General features: G+C 41.6%; 1 protein-coding gene across 8 annotated transcripts in view; it reads right to left on the reverse strand.

The window, feature by feature from the left end:
• Positions 1-24481, reverse strand: part of LOC147030213 (uncharacterized) — a 296012-nt gene that overhangs the window by 36237 nt on the left and 235294 nt on the right. For 7 of the 8 annotated variants that reach the window (XM_085874046.1, XM_085874047.1, XM_085874042.1 and 4 more), the window contains 16 exons: positions 23964-24068; positions 20418-20468; positions 18195-18248; positions 15794-15838; positions 12642-12713; positions 12478-12513; positions 11674-11775; positions 11335-11406; positions 10878-10940; positions 7190-7258; positions 6912-6947; positions 6678-6731; positions 3577-3642; positions 1704-1775; positions 775-808; positions 571-663 (listed from right to left, as the gene is read on the reverse strand). In XM_085874046.1, the coding sequence (XP_085730172.1) occupies positions 571-663; positions 775-808; positions 1704-1775; positions 3577-3642; positions 6678-6731; positions 6912-6947; positions 7190-7258; positions 10878-10940; positions 11335-11406; positions 11674-11775; positions 12478-12513; positions 12642-12713; positions 15794-15838; positions 18195-18248; positions 20418-20468; positions 23964-24068 (1024 nt within the window). The remainder of the gene's footprint in view (positions 1-570; positions 664-774; positions 809-1703; positions 1776-3576; positions 3643-6677; positions 6732-6911; positions 6948-7189; positions 7259-10877; positions 10941-11334; positions 11407-11673; positions 11776-12477; positions 12514-12641; positions 12714-15793; positions 15839-18194; positions 18249-20417; positions 20469-23963; positions 24069-24481) is intronic. The other variant, XM_085874044.1, reaches the window with a different exon arrangement.

A 24481-nucleotide genomic window follows, 5' to 3' on the forward strand; every position in this document is an offset into this window, starting at 1 on the left:
AAATGCACCCCTCAAAAGAAGTCCTGATGAGGGTCTGCAATCTCTGATTACTATTTTTCTTGTTTTGTATGTGTAACGGCGATTCAATCCCACCCATCCTTCCATGGCTTCGAGCAGGCTGTGCAGACCCATCAAAACCCAAAATATTTTCTACCCCCATTAACCCTGCATAATTAGCCGAACATTGAAGGAAGAAAGTCTTGGAGGTAGAATAATAAATGAAATCAACAGAATGTTGAACACGGTATGCCAACCACCATGGGAAGCAAGAAGAAACTGATGTTTCACGTGTTTTAACCCTCCGTCAGAGCAAAGCCTTTTTGTACTGTGTTTCCTTCCCTTCCTCTCTTCCTAGTAGTTCTTTCCCTTTCTTGGTGTGTTCGCTTGTCGCCTACCTGCCCCACTGTCAGTACATTGCATTTTTATCCTGTCACCTTACTCTTCCATGAGCCCATATCTTGTAGTTAAAAAACGAGGAAAAAGTTTACTGTTATGATGCAGTGGAGTGTTTATTGATGGGGTGTACAACTCGAGTGTGCATATAACACCGAAGAGATATGGAAGGATTACCTGGAGGTCCTGGAGGTCCATTCTTTCCTTCATCACCTTTTTGCCCATTTAAACCTGGACGTCCTGGAACGCCACGTTCACCCTTTCCTCCAACTGCAAAATACACCATATATCCCACAACAGTTAGGATAAGGGTGTACACACACACACACACATACACACACACACACACACACACACACACACACACACGATGAAACTCACGGGAGTGACCATGTCTGTTGGGGAGGTACTCCACCTGCAAATAGACCACAAAGTACCATCTTGGTGATTAAATAAATCTACATAAAGCTCATGAACATCTATGTGAATAGTAAGCCTGCTACAGAAGGGTTTATTTATCGTTTCCATTTCCAGTTCAAAAAAATGACTTTTATAGAAGAAAAAGGGGTAACGAAAAGTAATAAGTGCAATTAGAAATTGTTTGTTTGTCCTAATACATACAATTTTAGCTTCAAGTATAAAAAGTCCAGGTAAGTGTTGAAACACCATTTACAAATAATCATATTTTTCATCAGTGTAAACTAAAACAATGACGGGCTGGCAGGATGGCCGAAAGGTATGCACACTCACCTCGAAGCTGTCTAGTCTGGGTTTGAATCCCGACACAGCTATAAACTGTCATCCCGGTGTTTCACGGGCAGGGCGATTCATCAATGTGTGTGCCGTCCCTTTGATGGACGTTAAACTCTGTCTGCTGACACTAGTTGGCGAATGTTAAAAATCCCATCATGTCCTTCGCAAAGAGTAGGCGAGTTATCGCCGACACCAGGAACAAATTCCAAATTCCTGTCCTCACGACTGCTGGGAAGGCAATGGCACACTACCCAATGTAATGCTTGCCAAGTAACTGCTTCGGCAGCACTGACGCTCTGTAACAGAGTATGGTAGATCAGAATGGGAATCAGAATAACAATGAAACCCCCACCTCCTCCAAACCCAATCTTCCATCCACTCACCGCCTCCTCTTTGGAAGTGGTTGGATATCTGGTTATTCTGCTGTTGCTCCTGGTTACCTGGTTATGTGATTCCTAATTGTACTTGGGGATTTGTTATTAGTGATCATAAAAAGAGTGGTTGTACTGTTACTGTTACTGTCTGTGTTGTTGCTTGTTGTCTTTGTCTCCTCTTACACTGTTAATTGCCGTTCCTGGAAGTCCTGGGAAGCCGCGTGGTCCAGGTGGCCCTGCAGGTCCGGGTAATCCCTATGGACAAACACCATCACAATAATGAGATTTAAATAACAATCTGAAAAAAAAACACATAACTATTATTATTATTATTATTATTATTATTATTATTATTAAAACATCTGCACAAAACAAACAAATAACAAAACCACAACAAAGTCACTTCTAGTGAAGAAAGAACACCCTGGGGAGTAATAACTACCCCCATGTTACAAACTGCACAAAGTTTCATTTCATTCCTGCTGTGGACAATGTCACATGTTTTAGTCAAAGTGGTTTGGTGAGGATGGTTATGATGTCACCTGTGCGCATTTGAACACAGCATGGCACAACCATTGGCAGAATGACGACATTCTTTTGCTCTGGTTGATGAGTCAGAAGATGCCTTTTTATTGCAATATGGATTTGACTTTGGTGACAATATCACATAATTAACGATACTTGCGACATTATTTCTATTGTTGGTAAGTCGTGTGCATGCCATGCAGCAGTGAAGGGGTTAAACAGGCAGACAATGTACTTTTGCTGTCACGAACAAATGGTTAGTTTGGGATGAGTCTCGCTTGGGCAGGACAGTCGAAATCGCTTTGACCTTTGTCTAATTATTTTTGTATTCCCTTCTATGACTACAATTCAGCTAATGGCATGGCGGAGATTACCGTATTTCCATCTCTTGATGATGGACAATAAACACACACAACACGCATACATTGGTCCTTTTCATCCACAAAGGATGATTAGTAAGTGATGAGTGAGGCATTTCCATGTATGGCTCCAAAGACTGTGCTTCTTCACTTGCACACTCTGCCACAGTGTTCAGGAGTATGTGTGTATATTCTGTCACAGTCTTAGGTTTTTTTTTTATAGCAACTCTTTCGGCTATCTTATCCTGAATGAACTTCTGATTTGCTCCAGAAGCACCTTGATATAGAGCAGACCTTCTCCGACTGTGATTACCTTGATATAGGGCAGACCGCTACTGTAAAGATTACTTTGCTGTTTGACATACCTCAACTGGTAATGATTACCTAGATGTAGGGCAGACCTCTACTTGTAGCAATTACCTTGTTGTATGGGCAGATCTCCACTGGTAACAATTACCTTGTTGTATGGGCAGATCTCCACTGGTAACAATTACCTGGATGTAAGGCAAATCTTCACTGGTAATGATTATGAGCTCCCTCCTTCGAAGTGGATAGATCAATCAAACTGTTGCAGATCTATTTCAAACATAACCTTGAATCATCACTAAGGATGCTGCCCTATTCGACATGCAGCATCGAAAGCTCACAATAAGCAATGTCCTTGGATATGCGCAGAATGTACACATTCTCCCCTGTGCAGCCGCCTCTATCAGAATGGTGCTAAGATTTGATGTCTTACACCTGTCTAAAATGATTCTACCAGGTATTTTACCATAAAATCTAATATCGAAGATGTGATGTAAGCAACACAGATGGAAACTGTTAATTCATTTCTCATGATGGCTGTGAGATGAGCAGGGTTCATCGACGCACAGTAACGTGCTGAGTATGGAGTACATAGGCAAAAAACACTTAAACTTTGGTTCTGATTGTATGCTGCTTATTATCCCACACTCTATCAGCTTCGCAGACATGGTAGTGGCTTTCCCAATGCAAGCATTCATCTCAACATCCTGTTACGCAGTATTGATAATGATTGAGCTGAGATAGCATTATGATGATAAGGATTTAAAGAGAGAAATAGCATGAAATATCAACCACAAAATGGCACTGTGTAGGTAAACTATTAGCCTTTGTAGAAACTACTTTATACAATGACCTGAAGTACTCACAATTCCTGAGTGAAAGCTTCCAGCCTCCCCCTTTTGTCCTTTTAAACCGTTCAAACCAGGTCGGCCCTGTGAGCAGACACAAAATTAATAAAATATCGATTCTTTCCTCCCTGGCCATGCCATGAAATTCAGTATATTGATGTAGGGATGCTAAATAGGCCACCGAGTAAAATCTCAGGTGGCTAATTAACAACCTTTGTGGTAGAGGTACTCTGCCTATCCTCCAACTGGTCTCATGGTCTACATGTAATGGCAATCCATACACAGGCTTAGGCATGGTGAAAACTTAGGAAAACACCGCTGAGCCAATCCAGCTGAAATTTGGCAGCAAGGTAACAGGGTGCAGGGTGAAACAGGTAACAGGGTGAAAAGCCCTCTTGACTGGTAATAGGGATTGCAAAGCTCGTTCTGGTCACATGACTACAAGTCAGTCAAAATGGCTGACCTAGCAAATTTCGACAAAAATCTTCTTCTCCAGACCCACCAGTCAGAATGCTACCAACTTTGGGTTGCAACATTAGGCCAAGGTAGGGATGTTAAATTGTGGAGGTCATGCCGATCACATGACTGGAAGTGTGCCAAAATGGTGGATGTCATAAATTATTAGGAAAATCTGTAAATTCCTTCAAAAATCTTCTTCTCCAGACCCACGAGTCAGAATGATACCAAATTTGGGTTACAACATTAGGACAGGGGGGTGATATTATATTGTGGAGGTCATGCTGATCACTTTACCGAAAGTGTGTCAAAATTACAGTTCGAAAGGAGCTAATTATTTGTTTGAAAGGTTACAAAATAAATGCAATAGGTTTCACCTGCATGTAATCAGTAGTTTAACTTAAGATTAAGCTCTCTCACTTATCTAAGGAGTTTTAAGGTGCAACTCACTTGGTCAACCAACAAGGTAAACATGAAGACCAAGGAGCTCTCCAAAGAAGTCAGACATAAAGTGGTGGAGAAGCACCGTTCATGAGAGGGTTATATGAAGATTTCAAAGTCAATCATCCCCTTGAGTACCATGAAATCCTACATGAAGAGGTGGAAGACGTATCATACCACCCAGACTCGACCCAGATCAGGCCGCCCATCCAAACTCAGCAGCCGGGCAAGTAGGAAACTGGTTTGGGATATTCCTGTAAATCCAACAATAACTTTGAAAGATCTGCAAGGCTCGATGTTCAAGATGGGGGTCAGTGAATATCAATCGACAATATCCCATTGCCTTCACAAATCTGGCGTCTATGGACAGATAGCAAGAAAGAAGCCATTCATGAAAAGAAAAAAAACGCATCTAAAAAGCTCGTATGGAGTTTGCGAAAAAGCATCTTAATGATACTGCAGGCATGTGGAGAAAAGTCTTGTGGTCACACGGGACAAAAAGTGAACTTTTTGGTCGAAATTCAGAGCTTTATGTCTGGTAAAAACCTAAGACTACACATCACCCAGTCAACACCATCCTTACTGTCAAGCATGGTGGTGGTAGCATCATGTTATGTGGCTGTTTTTCATCAGCATGGACTGGCAAGCTTGTCAAGATAGAAGGGACAATAGATGGTGCAAAGTACAGGAGAATCATTGATGAAAACCTGCTTCAGCCAGCCATGAATCTGAAACTGGGTAGGAGATTCACATTTCAGCAGGACAATGATCCGAAGGACAAAGTTAAAGCCACACGGGAGTGGGCGAATAAGAAGAAAATAAATGTTCTTGAGTGGCCCAGTCCAAGTCCTGACTTGAACCCAATTGAACATTTATGGCGAGACTTGAAGATTGCAGTCCATCGACGATCCCCATCAAACTTGGCAGAACGAGAGCAATTGTCACATGAAGAATGGGCAAAGATTTCACCATCTCACTGTGCAAAGCTGGTGGAGATCGTCCCGAAAAAGACTCAGAGCAGTCATTGCTGTAAAAGGTTCTTTCACCAAGTACTGACCTTTACCAGTGAATGTTGATTTGTACATGTTATTCGCAGGTATTCCTGACGTGTAACCTCCTTCAACTATGACAGTGTTTAGTTTGATCCCTTCAATTATGAATAAAAAAGTTCATTTGGAAAAATTGGTTCTACATCATTCGTAATTCATCGAAATGTGGCATTATTGGTGGGGCGAGGGGGGGGAGGGGGTGACTACTTTGGCAGGCCACTGCAGGACTGAAAAGGTTTTGGGAAATGAGCCTCGTGAAAACAAAAGGAAGAGATTGTGATTAAGAAGAAGAACAATGCATGGGTTGTTCCTGATGAAGTAGCAATGAGATCGAGGCATTTTAAAAAGCATTTTTTTAAAAGGAGCAAAAACTAAACACGTAGGGTGAGAACCGAAACAGAAGCACCAAGCCGATTTGCTGAGCCCTAGTCGAGTAGAACGGACTTTAACAGGGAGATAAGTTTGACGGTACAGCACACGGAAATTTGATGAAAACAGAAACAACAAGTCTGGAGACGGCGATGGTTCACGAGCAATGTACACGGTTCGCCTTTTTTTATTTTTTCACCTTCGAGGGGACGCCACGGGCAAACTGGCGGGAATCGGGAAAAACGTAAATGATGAAAGTTGTAGTACTCGAAGAGCACTACTTGCATACCAACTTTCATTCGAAACAGTTGAAAATCCGAGGAGCTCGATGCCCAATTTATTGATTTTTTTGACATTTTCTAAGTTCGTGACCTTGTGACCTTGACACGAAAATGAAAAATTGAGCTCCGTGGGGCTATGCAGGTGCCATTGGGCTAACCAAATACCAAAACCCCTGCTAGATTCGACAAACCCCCTAGGGGAAGATGTAACTTGAAATCGGCTACCCCCCAAAAACACGTTTTTTGGGCGTGGTCTGCCCATTTTCAGGAAAACACAACTAGATCATGATATAAACCTCCCACCAAAATTTTATCAGGATCGGATCAAAACCCACGGAGCTATGCTCGGGACAGACAGACAGACAGACAGACAGACAGACAGACAGACACACAACAATAACAAATATAGTGGTCACTTACTGACTCGTGAACCAACAATACTTACTCATCAGTTTATGTGAATGGAAAGAGTGTACCAACCATTAAGTCAAGTAAATTAGTGAGTAATTAAATGAAATCTCACCGGCCTTCCAGGCATTCCAAATTCGCCTTTCATTCCAGAACGACCCATTCGACCCTGCACTCACACCAAGACAAAAATAATTAAATTTGAGGCTGAATAACAATAAAAGTTAAGAGTGATGGAGAGATGATGAATGACGGCAATGGTATGTCAAGGAATGAGTCCGAAGGCGTTCAGCAGAATGAGAGCGAAGGAGTGAGGAGGAATTGGAGTGAGATGAATGAACGTTCTTACCCTCGGACCTGAATGGCCTGGCAATCCTCGTTCCCCCTAAAAATTAAAAGAGAGAGAGAGAGAGAGAGAGAGAGAGAGAGAGAGAGAGAGAGAGAGAGAGAGAGAGAGAGAGAGAGAGAGAGAGAGAGAGAGAGCAAAAAATGACGTCATTAATTTTACATTTTTGATGCATTGAATGTGTACTCACTCGTGTTGTAATCGGAAGGGTGATCCTGGGACATGGAAGTGAACTGGTGAGTGATGCGCATGCAGACAATGAGTGGTGCTGATGCAAGTACCTTCTGTCCATTCAATCCGGGAGTCGCATTTCCATCACCATTTACATACACCAGCTGTCCTGGATCTCCCTACACTCAACAGATGGGAGTCAAATTCACTCATTGGTGTGTACAGAACACCTCAAAAGAGTGAAGATCACCTAATTACATGGAAAACAACAAAAACACCCAAAAGCATTAACATTACCCCAACACCTAATATATCCAGTATTGTACACCACCCTCACCCCACCCCCAACAAAGAGTTCCAACCCTCAATGTAACCCTTATCCTGCAATGAAAGTCACCACTATCCTCCACCTCAAGTTGTGATCACGCATGTGGAATCTTCTCGTGCTTCTAGACGCGATGGGATCAATTCTTTAATCCTCAAGACAATTAATAAGAGTGTTGGGAAAACTGACTCACAACAAAGAATGTCCAGAAGTTCTGCAATCCAACTTGTAACTTTTCGAGTATAAAGTATAGATGATGGTAAAATTGTGTGTACACTGTGCATCTGGTGATAAACAAATTTTTCACATTTGTTTGGTTTCAGGAACTAAAATAATGACGTTCGGTACCAAGGACAGGACCATGGCAGAAAGGCTTCAGTCAAAAACACAATCAAACTTCGTCAAGGGACTGAGTCTTTGGGCATATCACTTCGACATTGCAGACAGGTCGGTGGTCTCTGTCTTCTACCACCTCCTTTCTGGTCTTGCACCTTCTGTCCTCTCCATGCTTTGTCATCCCTCCCCCCAGGTTTCTGCAGGGCTCATACTACCTCTCACACTACCATCATAAACCTCCTTTCTGGTGAAACTACCTAAATCCAGAATCACTGCTCATCTCCAATCATTTGTTCCTCTTTTTCCCCACCTATGGAACCAACTTCCACATCCTCTTCAATCTCATTCTTCCCTCCACATCTTCAAGACAGTTGTTCACCACCATCTCAGATCATCCACAATCCAAAACCATTTTCTTTCATACCCTCGTTAAACCCACCCAAATCCCCCCTCCTTCCTATTTTTTAGTTTTCCTTCCTTAGAGTTTCCTTCTGTATCAATCTTGTCCACCCCATGCGTCCACCTGCCCCCCATTCCTCCACACACCCGTTGTTTGTCCAAGTGTCCCTTCATCTTGGCCTTCAAGTCTGCTGTTGATGTTTCCCCTCTCTCTCTCTCTCTCCACTGTTCCTTTTACAAGTTTTACATCCTGTTTTTGTCTGTTACATCCTGATCCATTCTGTGCACTAGCTCTTCCACGAGCCTCGACTATGTACACAAAAAAGAAACTTATTAAATGAATGGTGATGCAGAAGAAAAATGAAAATTAAATCCATCAATAATTTTTTGTAATTAGCCATAACACTTGTCTGCAGTTGAGAGTTGCTCAGTGGGATATCATCCACCCACCCTTGAAGGAAAAAACTGGTTTCCACAATCAAGCACATTCATGCAGGCCTTCCACCGAAGGATGCGAGAACATTGTCGCTGTTATTAACGAACTTTTGCCTAAAGATAAACATTTTGTAATTCAAGAACGTCACACAGAGTACTCGACAATGCACATCACGTGGGATTTTGGAAAAGAAAGATGATCGAAAAATGGGTTCCACACATCTTCATGGAGAGCCACAAACGGAATTGACTTGCTCCATGTCAACTGCATCTTCTCGTATATTTGTGAGGAAGGTGACACTAAATTGGAACGAAACATTACTAGAGATAGAAGCTGGTGCCACAACCACGAGGCAAAAACTGAAATCTTGTTCAGCAGAAAGGAAAGGGCTGACTTCCCTACATCTATAAAAAAAAGGCTAAAAGCCAACAGGGTAGCATCAAGATGCTTTACACTGTTTATTTTATCAACACCTCGGAATTGTGCTAAACCGTGCAACTCCACAGGGCGACACAGAGAATGGAGACAACTACCATGTGGTTTTGTATGATCATCTGAGTCCTGCAGTGCGCAATAATCATCCAGCTCTTATAAACGATGTCATCCTCTTCCGTAACAATGCTGGACTGTATACAAAAGGTGATGTACATGACATGTTGGAGTCCTGGCAAGGCTAGGTTTTGTCTCAACCACCATACTCACCAGATTTAAGTCCACGCAACTTGCACTTATTCCCTTAAATGAAAAACAAGCTGAGGGGAAAATATTTTATATCCACCGAAGAGTCTAACTCAGCTAAATCCACCATGTGAAGAACACTTGAGAAGAAGGGCTTCTGTACTGGGATTAAAAAGTTACCGTAGTTGCCTGTTGCAGGAGGTGAAAGGAAGTGAATCAACAGCAAAGGATAAACACTATACCACAAAGGCATAACCTATTCCCCCTACTGTAGGAGCACAGTATCACCATGGTACCATAACAGCATAGCATAACCACCATACTACACACAACAGCCCGACTACTTCAATATTATTACGTGGAAGGGGGAGGGATAGCTAAATTGTGCTAAGAATAATATGGACTGTGTGCCGAGTAGCTTACATTTACTCCTGCATCAGGGATCTGTCAGAGGTAAGTCATATGGTAAAATGTGTGCTGAGGAGGCAGTTATTGTAAATTTAGAGAAGAACAGGGTAAGATTGTATGTTATGAGACCTCCTGTGTACAGGCGAGGCAAGGTGAGGACTTGAGCACAAAAGGCACCAAGAAAGTGCATCATGCTTATAGTGGACTTTAACATGGGCAGCTTGACCAGAGGATTATAGACCATGGCAGCAAAGTAGGCTGCAGAGCCCTGGAGAGGGGTGGAACTTTTGAAAGGGGCCACCGCAAAGGGTGGAATTACACAATTACCCACCACCCATGAAGGCAGATCGGTGGGATCCCATCAGTGGGAGAGGCAATGTCCATGGATGGACGCACCCATTGAGATCTGAGTTGATTTAAGATTACATTTAATGATGGAGGAGAAGACATCCTTTTCTCTGCTTGGCCAACTCCCTCGTCATTGCTCCCCAAGGCGCACTTCACCCTGCTGTCACCATCACCAGCCCAAGACCAGCTTGTGCCCGTGTGAAGTCCTCGCCTGATGTCCCCATTGTCTGTTTGAATCCGGTATTTTGGCACCTTAGTGAGGTAGAGTTTTATTTCCTTCGTACAATAAGTTAGGATCTTTCCTTCATGATCTGTCTGTTTTTGTGCGCTAGATTTGCCCGGATTTTGTTGTTTCCTCCATCCCCGCATCCATATTTTCTTTAGAATGAACCCTTTATTTGCTAATAAACGTCTTCCCGCCTTTTTCCTTCCCATGCACGGCAACGGCCAGTTTTCGTTTGCATTCGGGCGATCCTTGGGGGACCGTAAAAATCAAAGGAACTCAATAAATTCAGAAAACATTGTTTCGGCATTGGCAGAAGCCTTAATCAGACCTTGAGCTCAGATGGTCTGTGTTAACGGACACTCTGACATGACAATATATGAGACCCCATGAGGAGGAGTGATGTAAGCGACATTTTTTAATGATATGATGATGATCGGCTTGGATGATCGGGGAAGGGTTAAAATAGTGCTATATGGCATTAACTCCAAAATGGCCAATGTGTCCCCTACATCACTCCTCCTCACGGCGCCTCATATACAGGTTGGATTGTTGGGTATATAATTGTGGTTGTGCTGTTGTGCCAAACATAATTAAATATTTCAAAATATAAGCACATTCCAATTTTTTATAATTTTTGTTTACCTTTGGTCCTGCTGGACCTTGTGGGCCAGTATGCCCAGGTCTCCCCGAGGGGCCGATAGGACCCTGAAGAGAAATGGCAGGTGCGTAGTGGTGAGAAAACAAGATGTATTTACAAGTCATAACATTACCAATTCACAAAATAATCTAGTAAAATGATATTTTAAGAATTCTAGATTATAGTATAATTTGTGTTCTATAGTGCTGGCATCCCAATGAACCTTTATGAGTTTTGTCAAGGAGAATTCACATGGTTAACTTATCCAAGACACAGCATCACATAAGAAAAGCATCAAAGCAAAGGCATTCACATGGCCCTTAAACTTTAGGGTTGTTTGTGCAGGTAAGTGAACACCGAGTCAGTAACTTGGCACAGACAATTCAAGATCTCACAACAATTAAGGATTGTGAGTGAAGGGTGGTTTTAAAGATACAAGCTGAGTGACTCATAGGACTTTACCATGATGCCTGGACTGCCAGGAATACCAGGAGATCCATTCTGTCCAGGTGGACCTGGGAGCAACACCTGCTTCTGAAAAGAGTGAAAATGGAGACATGGGTAGAGCTTGCATGATCTCTAAAGTGGTTAATCAGTTTGTATAACGTCAGCTGCAGAAACTGACAGTTACAAATCACTAAGAAGCAGAGTCAAACACGTGATTGAAAGCCAGAATGAGTATATTTTTCTCAAATTAATATATGCCGAGTGACTTATGTGTAGAAGTCTAAAGCATGATGGAAAAGAAGAGACTCAAACATGAGCAAAGGCATGATGGAGTCGGTGGAGAATGAAGCTCACTCTGCCATCAGAAGACTCTTTCACAATGACTCCAGGGGGGCCGGGAGGACCTTGAGGTCCTTGTGGCCCCATTGGACCTACTCCATCTCTTCCTGGTGATCCCTGACAATAACAATTCAATTCCATTTGGAACAATTTCTCCAAGAGTTAAAAAAAACAAAACATTGCAATCAGTGCTAATGCGTCTGATCACTAACATCCGATTGTATAAAACTTGAATCACGAATGCAATCCAATATCGAGCGCACGTCCATTTGCGAATATCCGATTGTCATCAACACGTCCCACCGCAAACGCATCCAACCGTAAATATGTCCAAAATATGTCCAACTGCAAACAAGTCCAACCACTAACATCCCATAATTTAAAACACCAAACACTAACACACATCATATCGCTAATGTACATTCAAACACTAATATCCCATCATTTAAAACCCCAATTTTCAATGCACATCCAATTACCAACACATTTAAATCGTTAACACGTCCAATATCTAACATACCATCATTTAAAATCGATATTAAAAACCCCAGTTGCTAATGTACATCCAATCACTCACTAACCCACACCTTCATTTCAAAGCCCAATTGTTAATGCACATCCAACTGTCATCACATCCAATCAATGATGCGGAACATTGATGGAAGTCTCTGAAACTACAAAGTGCATCGTTGGCCAGATACAGAAATTCTATACATAAGCTAAATAAGCAATGGCTTAAGGTTGTAATTTTAAGTCGTTTTCGAGGAACCCATTTCTTTAGAATCACTCAATACTTTCTGTAGGCCCCTCATTACAAACCTGAAGTCCCAGCTCCCCTGCATTTCCTTTTGGACCCTGGGAGAGAAAAGGAAAGAACAATAGAAAACCATGGTGGTACAACAACTACAAAGTGGGCTGGGGGAACCAACATATTTTGCATCAGTTCCTAAAATAATGAAGTGATAATTGAGCAGCAGACACACCTGTGGGCCAGGTAATCCAGGTCGGCCATGGTTGCCATCAGTTCCTGGGTGGCCAGGAATACCAGGAGGACCCTGCGAACATGAAATACAAATATAATTTTCATTTTCCACCTAATAATAGGGTATAGTTTTCAGTGCAGTTATGGAATGTGCACTCAGACATATTGACGTGAGGCCCATCTTAGTCAGGTCATGGGTCTGCTGTCTATGATACGATCATATGGAGCTGTGCCAGCATGACCAGAGAGGGTGTGTGTGTGTGTGTGTGTGTGTGTGTGTGTGTGTGTGTGTGTGTGTGTGTGTGTGTGTGTGTGTGTGTGTGTGTGTGAGTGTGTGTGTGTGTGTGTGTGTGTGTGTGTGTGTGTGTGTCTTTTTGCGCGTTTTGGCCTGTGCTTTTGGTGTCTTTTGTCTTAATTATTTTTTACTTTCCTTTTTTAGCTCACCTGGACTTTAATCAGGTGAGCTTATGCGATCCAGCATGTCCGTAGGTGAGTGAGTCAGTGAATCCGTCAGTCCATAAACACTTCAGTCATTTTCACTTGAACCAAACAAACAATTTTGATGAAAGTTGGCCACAAGCTTCATATCTCATGCTTAACGAAGGTGTATTGACGGCATCAAAATCTGCTATTATTGAGGGGTCTACGGGGGGGGGGGGGGGGTTGAGCTCCCAAAATAGGTATTTGCTCTCATCTCCAAAACTACCCACACGATTTTGATGAAACTTGACCACAACCTTCATCACCCATGATGTACTAAAGCTTATCATCTGCATAAAAATCTGTGCTCAATGAAGGGGTCTACAGGGGGGGCTGGGGTGTTTGACCCCCAGAATAGGTATTTGCTCTCTTCTCCAAAATACACACAGAATTACAATGAAACTTGACCACAAACTTCATCACCCTTGATGTACCAAAGTTGGTTCATGGCATTAAAAAAAATTCAGGGTCTCAGGGGGTCTGTGGAGGTTTTAAGTGACTATTGCTGCTGATCCAGGTGAGCTTCCAGATAGGCGGTACTATTTTTTATTCCTCTTTTCTTTTTTTTCCTCTCTCTCTCTCTCTCTCTCTCTCTCTCTCTCTCTCTGGAGAGGTGAACTCTTACAAATTGTTTTTAGAAGGCTCACTTGGCTGCACCTGGATTGTTTTAAGGGTAGAGGAGGAGCAGCTGATACCCGAATCCTATTCAGGTTTCTCCTGATGACTCCAATGCTGTATGGTCTTTTCCTTGATTTCATCTTCTCTAATAATAAATGTCAGTGTGTGTGTGTGTGTGTGTGTCTCCTTCATCAATCCAAAACCATAAAATCTAGCAACCTGAAACTTTGTTTGCATACCAAGGAAACTCCAAGGAAGGGTATGAGTGAAAATTGGATGTTTGGGTCCATTTAAAGACCCCTTTTGAAGATAATTAACGGCATTATTTAAATATCCTTTATCAAGGCTCATCCTTGGTTACCTTGCTGTCCCTCGCTGAGGTCGTAATTTGCCATTATTTTTTGGCCTGTTCAACAATGCCTTGATTTGGAACAGGCCACAACGATTTCTTAACGATAAAGTTTTTTTTTCCACTTTCCTCACTCATATCATTGAATGCCTTATCATCATAACTAAGAATCACTGGGTACATTTCAATGCTTATAAACGCCTGGAGAAGTCAGCGATCATGACTTTATTTCATTTCCGCACATGACATAACATCTAGAATCTCAACCTGAGCCGAATTTCAAAATTTTAACTTCTTGATTGACTTCAGCAGCAGTTCTGACTGCTAAAAAAAACAACAAAGTGTTCATTTGTCCATTTTGGACATTGCTTGACATTCCAGGCATCTATCCCATGGTGTCCTTTGCAAAGAGTAGGTGAGCTCTCACCGATACTCTGAACAAATTACTGTGCAAATTCCTGCACACTTGGCCAAGTATCCTATGCCAGGGTGGCAACCCAGCCAGGATTGCCTCTCAAGCCAAGAAACTGCTTCGGCAGAACTGACGCTCTGTATAAAGCATGGATGATGATGATGATGATGATGATGATGATGATGATGATGATGATGATGATGATGATGATGATAATGATCTGCACTGTTTTTGTGCAGAGAATGTTGGTCTTCATTCATTTTTCAAGAATACAGTACTAATGTTTTGGATCTGCCCTCCCGGTTCTTCCTTATGGAGAGCCATGTGACATCTATAAAGTTTTAGACCAATCACCTCAACAGGATGACCAAAATAGAAATATTAATTTATGGTCTTATTACATAACCTGAATTATTTTCCACTGAGAAGTACAAAAAGCATTGCAATTCATCAATTCCAGTTTTCATATGCATTTCAATGTTTTCATGTTGGTTCAACATGTACAATGTAAACGTTTACAACGAAACTTGCTTGTTTAAATAATAAGCATCTTATATATTATTTCCGAGTTTGTGGTTTCGTGTCGCGCTATCTTCGACTTTGTTCTGCGCTCGAGTAACGTGATATTCGGCTTACATTATCTCAAAGACCATATGAGGTGCATGGTACAAAAAAAGTAAATAAAATGGTTCTGAAACAGTGAAATCATATTCCACTTACTGCATTAAAGTAAAATTACTCCTGATACTCTGCATCAGTTCCTTTCTCAAACACACCCACCCCAACATGTCGCGCAGAGCGCGGGTTATGCTAGTTGAAATGAAAGATAAGTTTCAGTGGAGGGAATAAACAGGGTATGAGGTTAACATGGGAAAAGGAAAGTGTGGGGGGGGGGAATGGGTGGGAAAGGGTTGGGAACAGGAAGGGAAGGGTGGGGAGAGGAAGAGGAAAAGATGCATTAAATATGGAAGGGATGCATTGTATATGCAGTAGGCATTATATGTGTTAAAAGTGGAGGATATGACCATGCATTAAGCACATGGGGAGGGGTGTGTGAATGGGAGTAGAGGAGGTGATGGGTGTGGGAAGTGGATAGGGGTATGTATTGTGAATATGGGGGTGGGGGGGGGGATGAGCTTTGGCACCTGCAGTATATTAGTTCTGACAACACAACTCTTTTGTAATTATGATCATTATTTAATATTTCACATCTTGACTGGACAATATAGATATAACTTTTTGCTTATTGTGATTAGATGTGTCCAATTCCAGAAAATAAATTGAGAGTGCTTACCTGCTGTCCACTTTCACCTTTATCTCCAGGAGGACTTTTATCACCCTGCATACACAATCACACAATGAGTCACAATCATTGTTTGGATGTAAATGTTTAAAATGAAAACAATATCACTCATCACCCAGTAAAAGGCAAAAGGAAATTAAACTCTTTTTGTGGTGGAATGATCTTCTCTATACAGTATGTACCGCAGGCCAGGACCAGCTTCTAACTGCTCAATTCTGGAACATCAAGGAAATACAAACACCCTTGTTGTGTTTGTATGGGCTGACTTGTTTGTGTTCCATTATGAGTGCTTGCTTTATGATGTAAGCAATACAAGTATCATCCAGTACGTACAGTATGGATTAGGTCATTGTTTCCCTCGTCGAAGGAGAGGGTATTGCATTTGAGTCTGTTTGTCTGTTTGTTTGTTTGTTTGTTTGTCTGTTCAGAACTTTAGTGTTTTTCTCCGCAGCTGCTTATCGGATTGAGATGAAATTTTCACCATAGGAGCGACTACTGGTGTATAATGTTTGAGTGATAATTATGACATTATAGGTCACATGGGGTGGCAGCCATGTTGGAAAAAAATCCCCCAAAACTTTGGACCTCTGTATCTCTGAATCTGCACCAAAGAAAAAATTGAAACTTGGTGCATGGCAAGTACTCCTCGTGGGGAATAAGTGTGATTTTTATGACATCATAGGTGCCTTCGTTATGACGTCATATTTGCAGATGTAGATCGCTACATCTCATCAGTAGTCACGTGATTCGGCAGCCATATTGTTTAATAAATTTTTAAAAACCTTCAAAAACTTCTTCTCTGAAGTGGCTGAACAGATCAAGGCAAAATGATACACGTATGACCGCCTCTCCATGAGGAACAAAAGTTTCACATGTATGACATCATGACGCACTGCTCTGGCGCATGCTCCCACACCTGACCTGCCATCATAGGTCACATGATTTTGCAGCCATATTGGATTTACCTTGAAACCAAGAAAAATCTTCTTCTCTAGAACAAATCGAGGGGAAGCTTCACAAAAATGTTCCCCGAGCCTTGGGTGTACAAGTTTGTTTCGGAATAATTGATAGGTCAAATGGTTTGGCAGCCATATTGGATTGAAGAAAATATAAAATAATGTTTTCTCTGGAACTGCTTAATCAATCGACATGAAACTTCAAAATTATGATGTAGTCGTGATGGGGAATACATGTTTTAGATTTCAACTTGATTGGATGCATGGTCTGGCAGCCAGAATTATTTATTTTTTTGATTTTGATTATTTTTGTTTTTTTTTAAATAAGGCTCACTTGGCTGTGCCTGGATGGGTTTGAGGGTAAAGGACTAGCAGATGAAATGCAAATCATATCCAGGTTCTTCCTGATGACTCCATCTTTGCTCTTTGTTTGTTTGGGTTCCTTCGGATTACTCCAATGCAGGAGTGTAGCTATTTGGTCTTCCATTTGATTTTAACTTAATTGAATTTATTTTCATCCCATTCTAAGTTCAATTGAATAATAAAAAAAAATGGTGTAAGTCAGGGTCAGGTGTCCAATCAAAGCGGGGTTGCATCAAAGTGGGACGTCTTGGTACCTGGTCATCACTGCCAGTAGTTATAAAGTGGCATTTCTAATTATGTCTCTTATTAATTATTATTAATTATTAAGTATGTCTCACATCACTACACAAATGCCACACAAAATACACAAACACCAAACAAAACAAGTCCTGGTGAGGGTCTGCAATCTCCGATTGCTATTTTTCTTGTTCTTTATGTAAATGTATACTGATATCGCCAATATCCTTGATGTTCATTCATATACAAGCACATCATGTGAGGTGTCACGTATTTTATCTGCAAACATTACAATTATTTGATTCGTTCGTTCATATGCAGCACAGAATCACTGGCTGCAGGAATGGCTGTGCCACTGATGCAGTGACATTTGTATATTAGGGCAGGAATTTGTAAATTTGGCCAGGGTGTCGGCAATAGCATGTCTCCTCTTCGTGAAGGACACCATGGGATCTTTAATGTCCACCAACAAATTCTGGCAGAACCAACGAACGCCTCTTTAAGATCCATCAGATTGACGACACACACATTCATGAACTGCCCTGCCGATGAAACACTGGAGTGACAGTTTATAGCTGGGTCAAGATTCGAACCCCATGCTAGACAGCTTCGAGGTGAGTGTGCATACCTCTAGGCCATCCTGTCAGCCTGAATATTTGATGAACTCTGATGGCATTTCAATTGAAAGTACAATTTTGTGGAGAGTACAGTGTAGTCATGAGATAATTTAATAACAAATCAAACTTGTATGTTATTAAATAAATAATCATGTTTCTGTAATCCCTATGTTCATTGTTCAATGGTCATGTCACGTGCATTGAACATGCGAGCGATACCTTAGGACCTGCGGGGCCAGGCAGTCCAGGTAACCCCATATCCCCTTTCTCGCCCTGCACACGTGTGCGCGCGCGCGCGCGCGCGCGCGCGCACACACACACACACACACACACACACACACACACACACACACACACACACACACACACACACACACACACACACACACACACACACACTTCAGGTTTTACTGATTCTGAGAAATGTAGTCAAAACAAGTCACCAAATAATGTAACCAATGTATGCAAAATATTCTGAACATTGATGCCAATGTCATACGAAAACAATACAATTTAGACAAGGAATGGGTGGGAGGGCTGTTTGGGAGAAAATATGATCCACACATTTCAAAAACTTACAAAACTCTATTTTAATCTCTGCAATATCACAAAAAGCTATTCATGCGTGAAGAGAATATCAAAGTGGAATATACAAGTTTTCAGAAATATTGGCATTTGTAGTAAATACATTGATGCAAACAGTGAAATAAATGTATTATCTGGTTTTAACTTGAACTGACATTTAAAACCGAGTAAAACCAAGGTTTCCCAACTGAATCTTTGTCACCTGTATTGAGTTGTGACTTCACAGGTTTAAGTAGGCAAAGTTCAAATGGTGGAAGAGATGGAAACTAGGGTTGAGACAAGCTCAGCTACGAAGAACAACTCAAGCACTGAAAGGGACTCTGAGATGTTTTGGAAAAAGTAACGAATGGTCTGGTGATAAACAAGAGAATGGATGTGTGATCATTTGGATGTTTCATCCAGAAATGTTGGCATATTGTCCGTCAGTTTGAGCCGTATGATTCGGACGAGTCGAAAAATTGGACCAAGGGAGAGGGAAGACGAGCCACGATATTGATCGGAGCATTTGCCTTTTGAACACACATTGTTCTGTTCTTGCATATGGCAGCTTGGCTGCCGGGGTAGCTATCATTTCTGGGAAGCGTGGCTGTGCCGCTGATGCTGTGCCCCTCTACCAGTACACTGGTACTCATTTTGCCGACCTCGGAAGGATGATAGGCTGAGTCAACACCACGTGGTGTTAATTCAGCAGCCAACAGGACTCCAACTCAGGACCCTAGGATTGCAAGCTAGCCACCTTAAACACGAAGCCAACACCAGGCTGAATACACATTGGGAAGTATAGATAAAATCTTCACCATTTGCTGATTTCAAAGCGTGATTCGCTTTTGAGGAGTCATTAAGATTGAAACAGTGGGTAGCACCTGCTGAAACACAATGATGTTATGTATTTGAAACATACGCAACCAAACTCTGAGAGGGGAGAAATCAAAAGTTGGGAAGATGGGAATTTGCAAATTGCTGCATACTTCTGGTTCCATACAATTAAAGCAGGCCAAACATGTTTAATAATGCTCTAGTCTAACCATACCACTACTTTTATATGCCCATTAACTCGACCTAACCCAAGAAGTAAACAATAAAGTTCTTCGTATCATCAACCACAAAGAAATGTCATTGTACAGGGCCTATAGATGCCCCCACCATGGGTGAATCGATGGCTTCCCACTCTTCTTGGATCATTCCTCTGATCTGACACCACCTGTCCATTCAAGCTCTTCATTCCCCTCCAATTCTATGTACCATGTTCATCTCGTATCCCCTCCAGGTTAATCTTACAAAGTCAAATTCTTGTCTGTCTGTCTCTGTCTCTGTCTCTGTCTCTGTCTCTGTCTCTGTCTCTCTCTCTCTCTCTCTCTCTCTCTCTCTCTCTCTCTCTCTCTCTCTCTCTCTCTCTCTCTCTCTCTCTCTCTCTCTCTCTCTCTCTCTCTCTCTCTCTCCCCCTCTCTCTCTCCCTCTCTCGTCGATGCTTCTGGGTTCATGTTCATTGCCATATCCTGTCCAACCCTTTGTACATACAATACATGTCCTGTTTAGCTTGCACCGAGTTTGAATTAGTTCACATCATTTTTCGATTTTTTTTTTTTCTCTTAACACTGCATCTCCAATCTCACAATTAAGCGCAAACCAAAATGATCTTTGTTCATCCAATACAGAAAACACCAGAACATGAATACAACTAGCATAGAGAGAAACAACGATACAGCCTGAACACATCTTAAACACAGCTTGGACGTGATATGGACTTGGGTGTTGTATAAACAGCCACGTCGTCTGGAAAGCTGAAACACGCTGCTGAATAATGTATACAGCACAACAACTCACAACTAAGAGAGAATCTTCAAGTGGAACACTCACTTGACTGCCAGGTGTACCAGACTGCCCATGTACAATACTTTCCACCGCCTCCTGCACATAACACATGGACATCACAAAATGATCATTGATCCGTGAAGCAATGTCGCGATAAAATGAGAATAAATGGAGGATGATGGAAGAGTGGAATAACGGGGTCAAAATGTCAACAGACACAGAGTGGGGCAAAGGGGGCAACAGGAAGACACGAACAGGACACAGAATGAAGATAAGGGTGTGGGAAACATGGCATAGGGTCTTCATGGTATTAGAGTTCAGAGTTGGAAATGGGAGACCACAAGGCATGGAAGTGGGCAGTGGACTTGAAATTCTGAAAGGAAGAGCATATAAGATAACCAAATCGCCAATACAAGTTCCACATGTTTGAAAGGAGGGGTGTAAGTATCAAGTTTAAACTTTGGAAGCGGGGTACAAAGATAGGGGTTTATGGACCTCGGGTGTGGGATAAGGGAGGGAGAACAGGGAGGTGGGATAGGACAGAAAGTTAAGAGGCCAGGAAGAGAAAAACTCGAATAGATGAAATGAAACTGTGAAACTATACCAATCTGCCTTGAGTAAGCAAGAAACAGACCCATAGACTCAGACTCCTGTTGTGACATGAAATGCCTAATACTCCACGGCCTCAAATGGGGAAGATGTAAAAGAGTGAATGAAATCAACAGGGCATTGATTGAGGTTGGTTAACCGCTGTGGGGAGCAAGAGGAATGTGACATTTCACGCGTTAACCCTTCGTTGGAGCAAAAGAGGTTTATGACAAAGAACTAATGCCCGAAACGTGAGCTTCTTCTTCCTTCCCACTGTAGGCAGCATATCTCAATCAACGTTCTGTTGATGCCAACAACTGTTTTACCTGTCTGCTAATGCAGATAGACAGTAGTCTTTAACAGCAAGATAGGTTCCTCATTCTAAGATGAAAATCATCAGCACCAGTGTGCAGGGGGATCATATTCCATGACACTTCGGATAAAGACCTTATGCATGCACCTTCATAAGCAGGAGCATGACAGGAAGGACTTTACCCTGTGGACAATTATGAGGCAGTCATGGGCTTTGGAGGTCACCTTGGAGATACAATCTTCCCAAGAAAGGTTGCAGTTGATACGAAAGCCCAGGAGCTCCCACTATATATCTGACCCAGAGAGACTGAAGCTCTCCGAGAGGCTGACCACACAAATAAATTGAGGGGCTTGCTTGCTAGTCCTTATTCAATGATAAAGTGAGTCTGGATTTTTCCTTCATTAAATGTGTTTTAAAGGTGGATGACCTGTTCCTTATTTTCTCAACATTGGCAGAGGGATGCTGCCAAACCTACCTGATGCTGAGTGAGGAACTATATTACACACAGAGGTGTGATCTGTAAAGTGATACAATGGATTTCCAGTGATGAAAAAAGATTATTGATATTGACCAAGAACATGATTGGTCTCCGAATGTTACCTTTCGGGAAGCTGACCTCTAAAGGTAAAGTAGGGACGATAATGCCATCCAAAGCAACCCTGTTCTTATGAGAATGCAAAAAATCCAACAGCCAGCCCTGGAGCAAACGCTGAATTCAATTAGCTGACAGTTTGTAAAGCAGGGACAGGGTATCAGATAACGTAGATGCCTGTAAGATGTCCACTTGGATTACCATTGACTCTTCTTTGAGAATGAGTGCTTCTAACCATTGATGACTCAGGAAAGTAATGCTACAGGCAGAAGAAAAGAGAAACAAAGGAGTGAAGGTGAGCAGGAAGTCTGGATTTTGGAAGGTTGGCAATGAAAGGAAGGAGTACTGGAGGAATCATTCTGGAGAGGTTGGGGCATGGTGAGGGGCTAAAAGAGCTTACCCCTTTAGTGTATGTTGAGGAGGATTTGATAACCTGCTACATGATCCATTTTGGATCAACATAACTGAGTAGCTTTGCCATGCAAGGTTTAAAGGTCCCATTACACCCAAAAGTACTGAAATTCCATATATATATATATATATATATATATATATATATATATATATATATATATATATATATATATATATATATATATATATATATAGATATGTCCTATAGGAGTTTTTCATCGTGATTTCAGATCTGACAATGTTTTTTTCACAATACTCATTCTGTAAAATGTAAAATTAAAAAAAACAAACCGCTTCGGGAACACCCCTAAAAATTCTACTGAAAGGGGCGTAACCCACATGATGTCAACTGCAGTTTGACAAAGGCTGCACATAAATTACTTTGGTTGGTGGTCTACGTGATTCTATTGGCTTTCTGTGCATTTCCACATTCGATTGGTCGACTCAAACGCTTCGTTCATTTCTGCTTTAAAAAAACCGAACATTTGGTTTTGAATAATGGATGACATGGACTTTGATTTGTCTGGTAACGACAGTAAGTGTGAGAGAAATGAAGGATTTTGGTCTGAATCACATGGAGAATTGTCGGATAACGTAGTCGCGGGAGGTGAAGTTCAGGCAGCTGGAAATAGAATACGGCTTTAGCAGTTCGAGCCCGAAGCAGGACAAGCAGAGGATAATGGCGATGAAATTCCCGGAGTTAATTATGATCGGGAGGACATCGAAGGAAGACTTGGCAATAACAACTGGTTTGACTAAATCCTATTCGTAATTCAATAATTTAAATTCGACTTGCATACTGCTCGATATCAGAAATATTTTAGTGAGGTGACGTGACCAGCGCAGCGCAGCGGGCATGTTGCTCCGCAGCAAATGAATCACAAGCAAGGCCAGCCCATGTCATCGGCCGTATCTCTCCGCGCATAAAACGAAGCAATCTCGCTGTCCGAATATGATGAAAACTTGTGTGCAGAACACACCTTGTGACACAATTGTCTAGAGTAGTCCGATAAATCTCACGTTCTGTTGCATTTCTATTTATTTTATTCCTACTGTCGTCATGTAGTGCCAGTAGAAAACAATGAAGAAAAGAGAATAATAAAAGAAACTACAGCACGTCAGAATTATCGGCCTAGTCGGACGGACGGCAGATTTATCGGACTAGTCTAGACTCTAGAGATCTCGAGTCAATCCACTCTGTGCGAGTTTCTGCATGTGACGTCAACGCTGCGATTCGCTGTAGTCAACTTTTTTAAGGGGCAGGGCATAGCAAGTTGTGAAAAGCACCAGAAATATTCGAAATATTGGTCTAATTATCCCATTTTGATAAAAAAAACATGGGTGATTTCTTCACTCGGAAGGTCAAGTTAATATATAAATAACCAGAAAGTTTTGGGTGTCATGGGACCTTTAAATTAACCAGAGCAATCATATTAGCACACTTTGATTTAACAACTTGATATTTTTACATAGAATGCGGTTATGCTGAATTGATTTGCCATGATGACATCATGCTGGTTCATTGTAGGCTGAACGGAATGTTTGAAATAGCAAAAGAGTTGTAAAAATAGTTTTAACGAAAAGTATATATTGGCATAATTACTTGAAACAATACGATACACCTGATTCCTTGTATTAGGTCATGGTGGTGTAAACAAAATGAATGATATCTTAAAGTACTTACGTGTTTTGTGACAGATGTAGGTCCAGGAGGACCAGGAGGACCAGGGAGACCAGGAGGTCCAGAAGGTCCTCTTGGTCCAGATTCACCGCGGTCTCCCTTCTCACCCTGCCAGACAGAAAGAAGCTCGGGATGTCATAAAACAGAAACGTTTATGAGATATTTCACCTTAATCACTCAACAATGTGAAATTTCACAACATAACAGCACATGAAAGGAAATCACTATTCACAAATATAATTTTAAAATGATATCATCACAAATCTAAATAAATAAATAAATAAATAAAGACTTACTTTCAACAGAAATATGGCAGTGCATTGTAAAATATGAGATAAAAATTTGCACAACCCTTGCAAAAGCAGGACTTCACACAGTGGAAACAAGGAATCAAATTTACAGCGAATATTTATTAAAAAGGCCCAAATAAACAAATCACCAGCCATGGAACTTCTGCAAATCCATGAGACCGACCCAATCTGTTAACTTTCCAACCCGTATTTCTATCAATGGCAAATCCT

The sequence above is a fragment of the Eptatretus burgeri genome, chromosome 3, assembly GCF_056783735.1.
Source record: "Eptatretus burgeri isolate ZD-2024b chromosome 3, Ebu_testis_v1, whole genome shotgun sequence".
Lineage (NCBI taxonomy): Eukaryota > Metazoa > Chordata > Myxini > Myxiniformes > Myxinidae > Eptatretus > Eptatretus burgeri.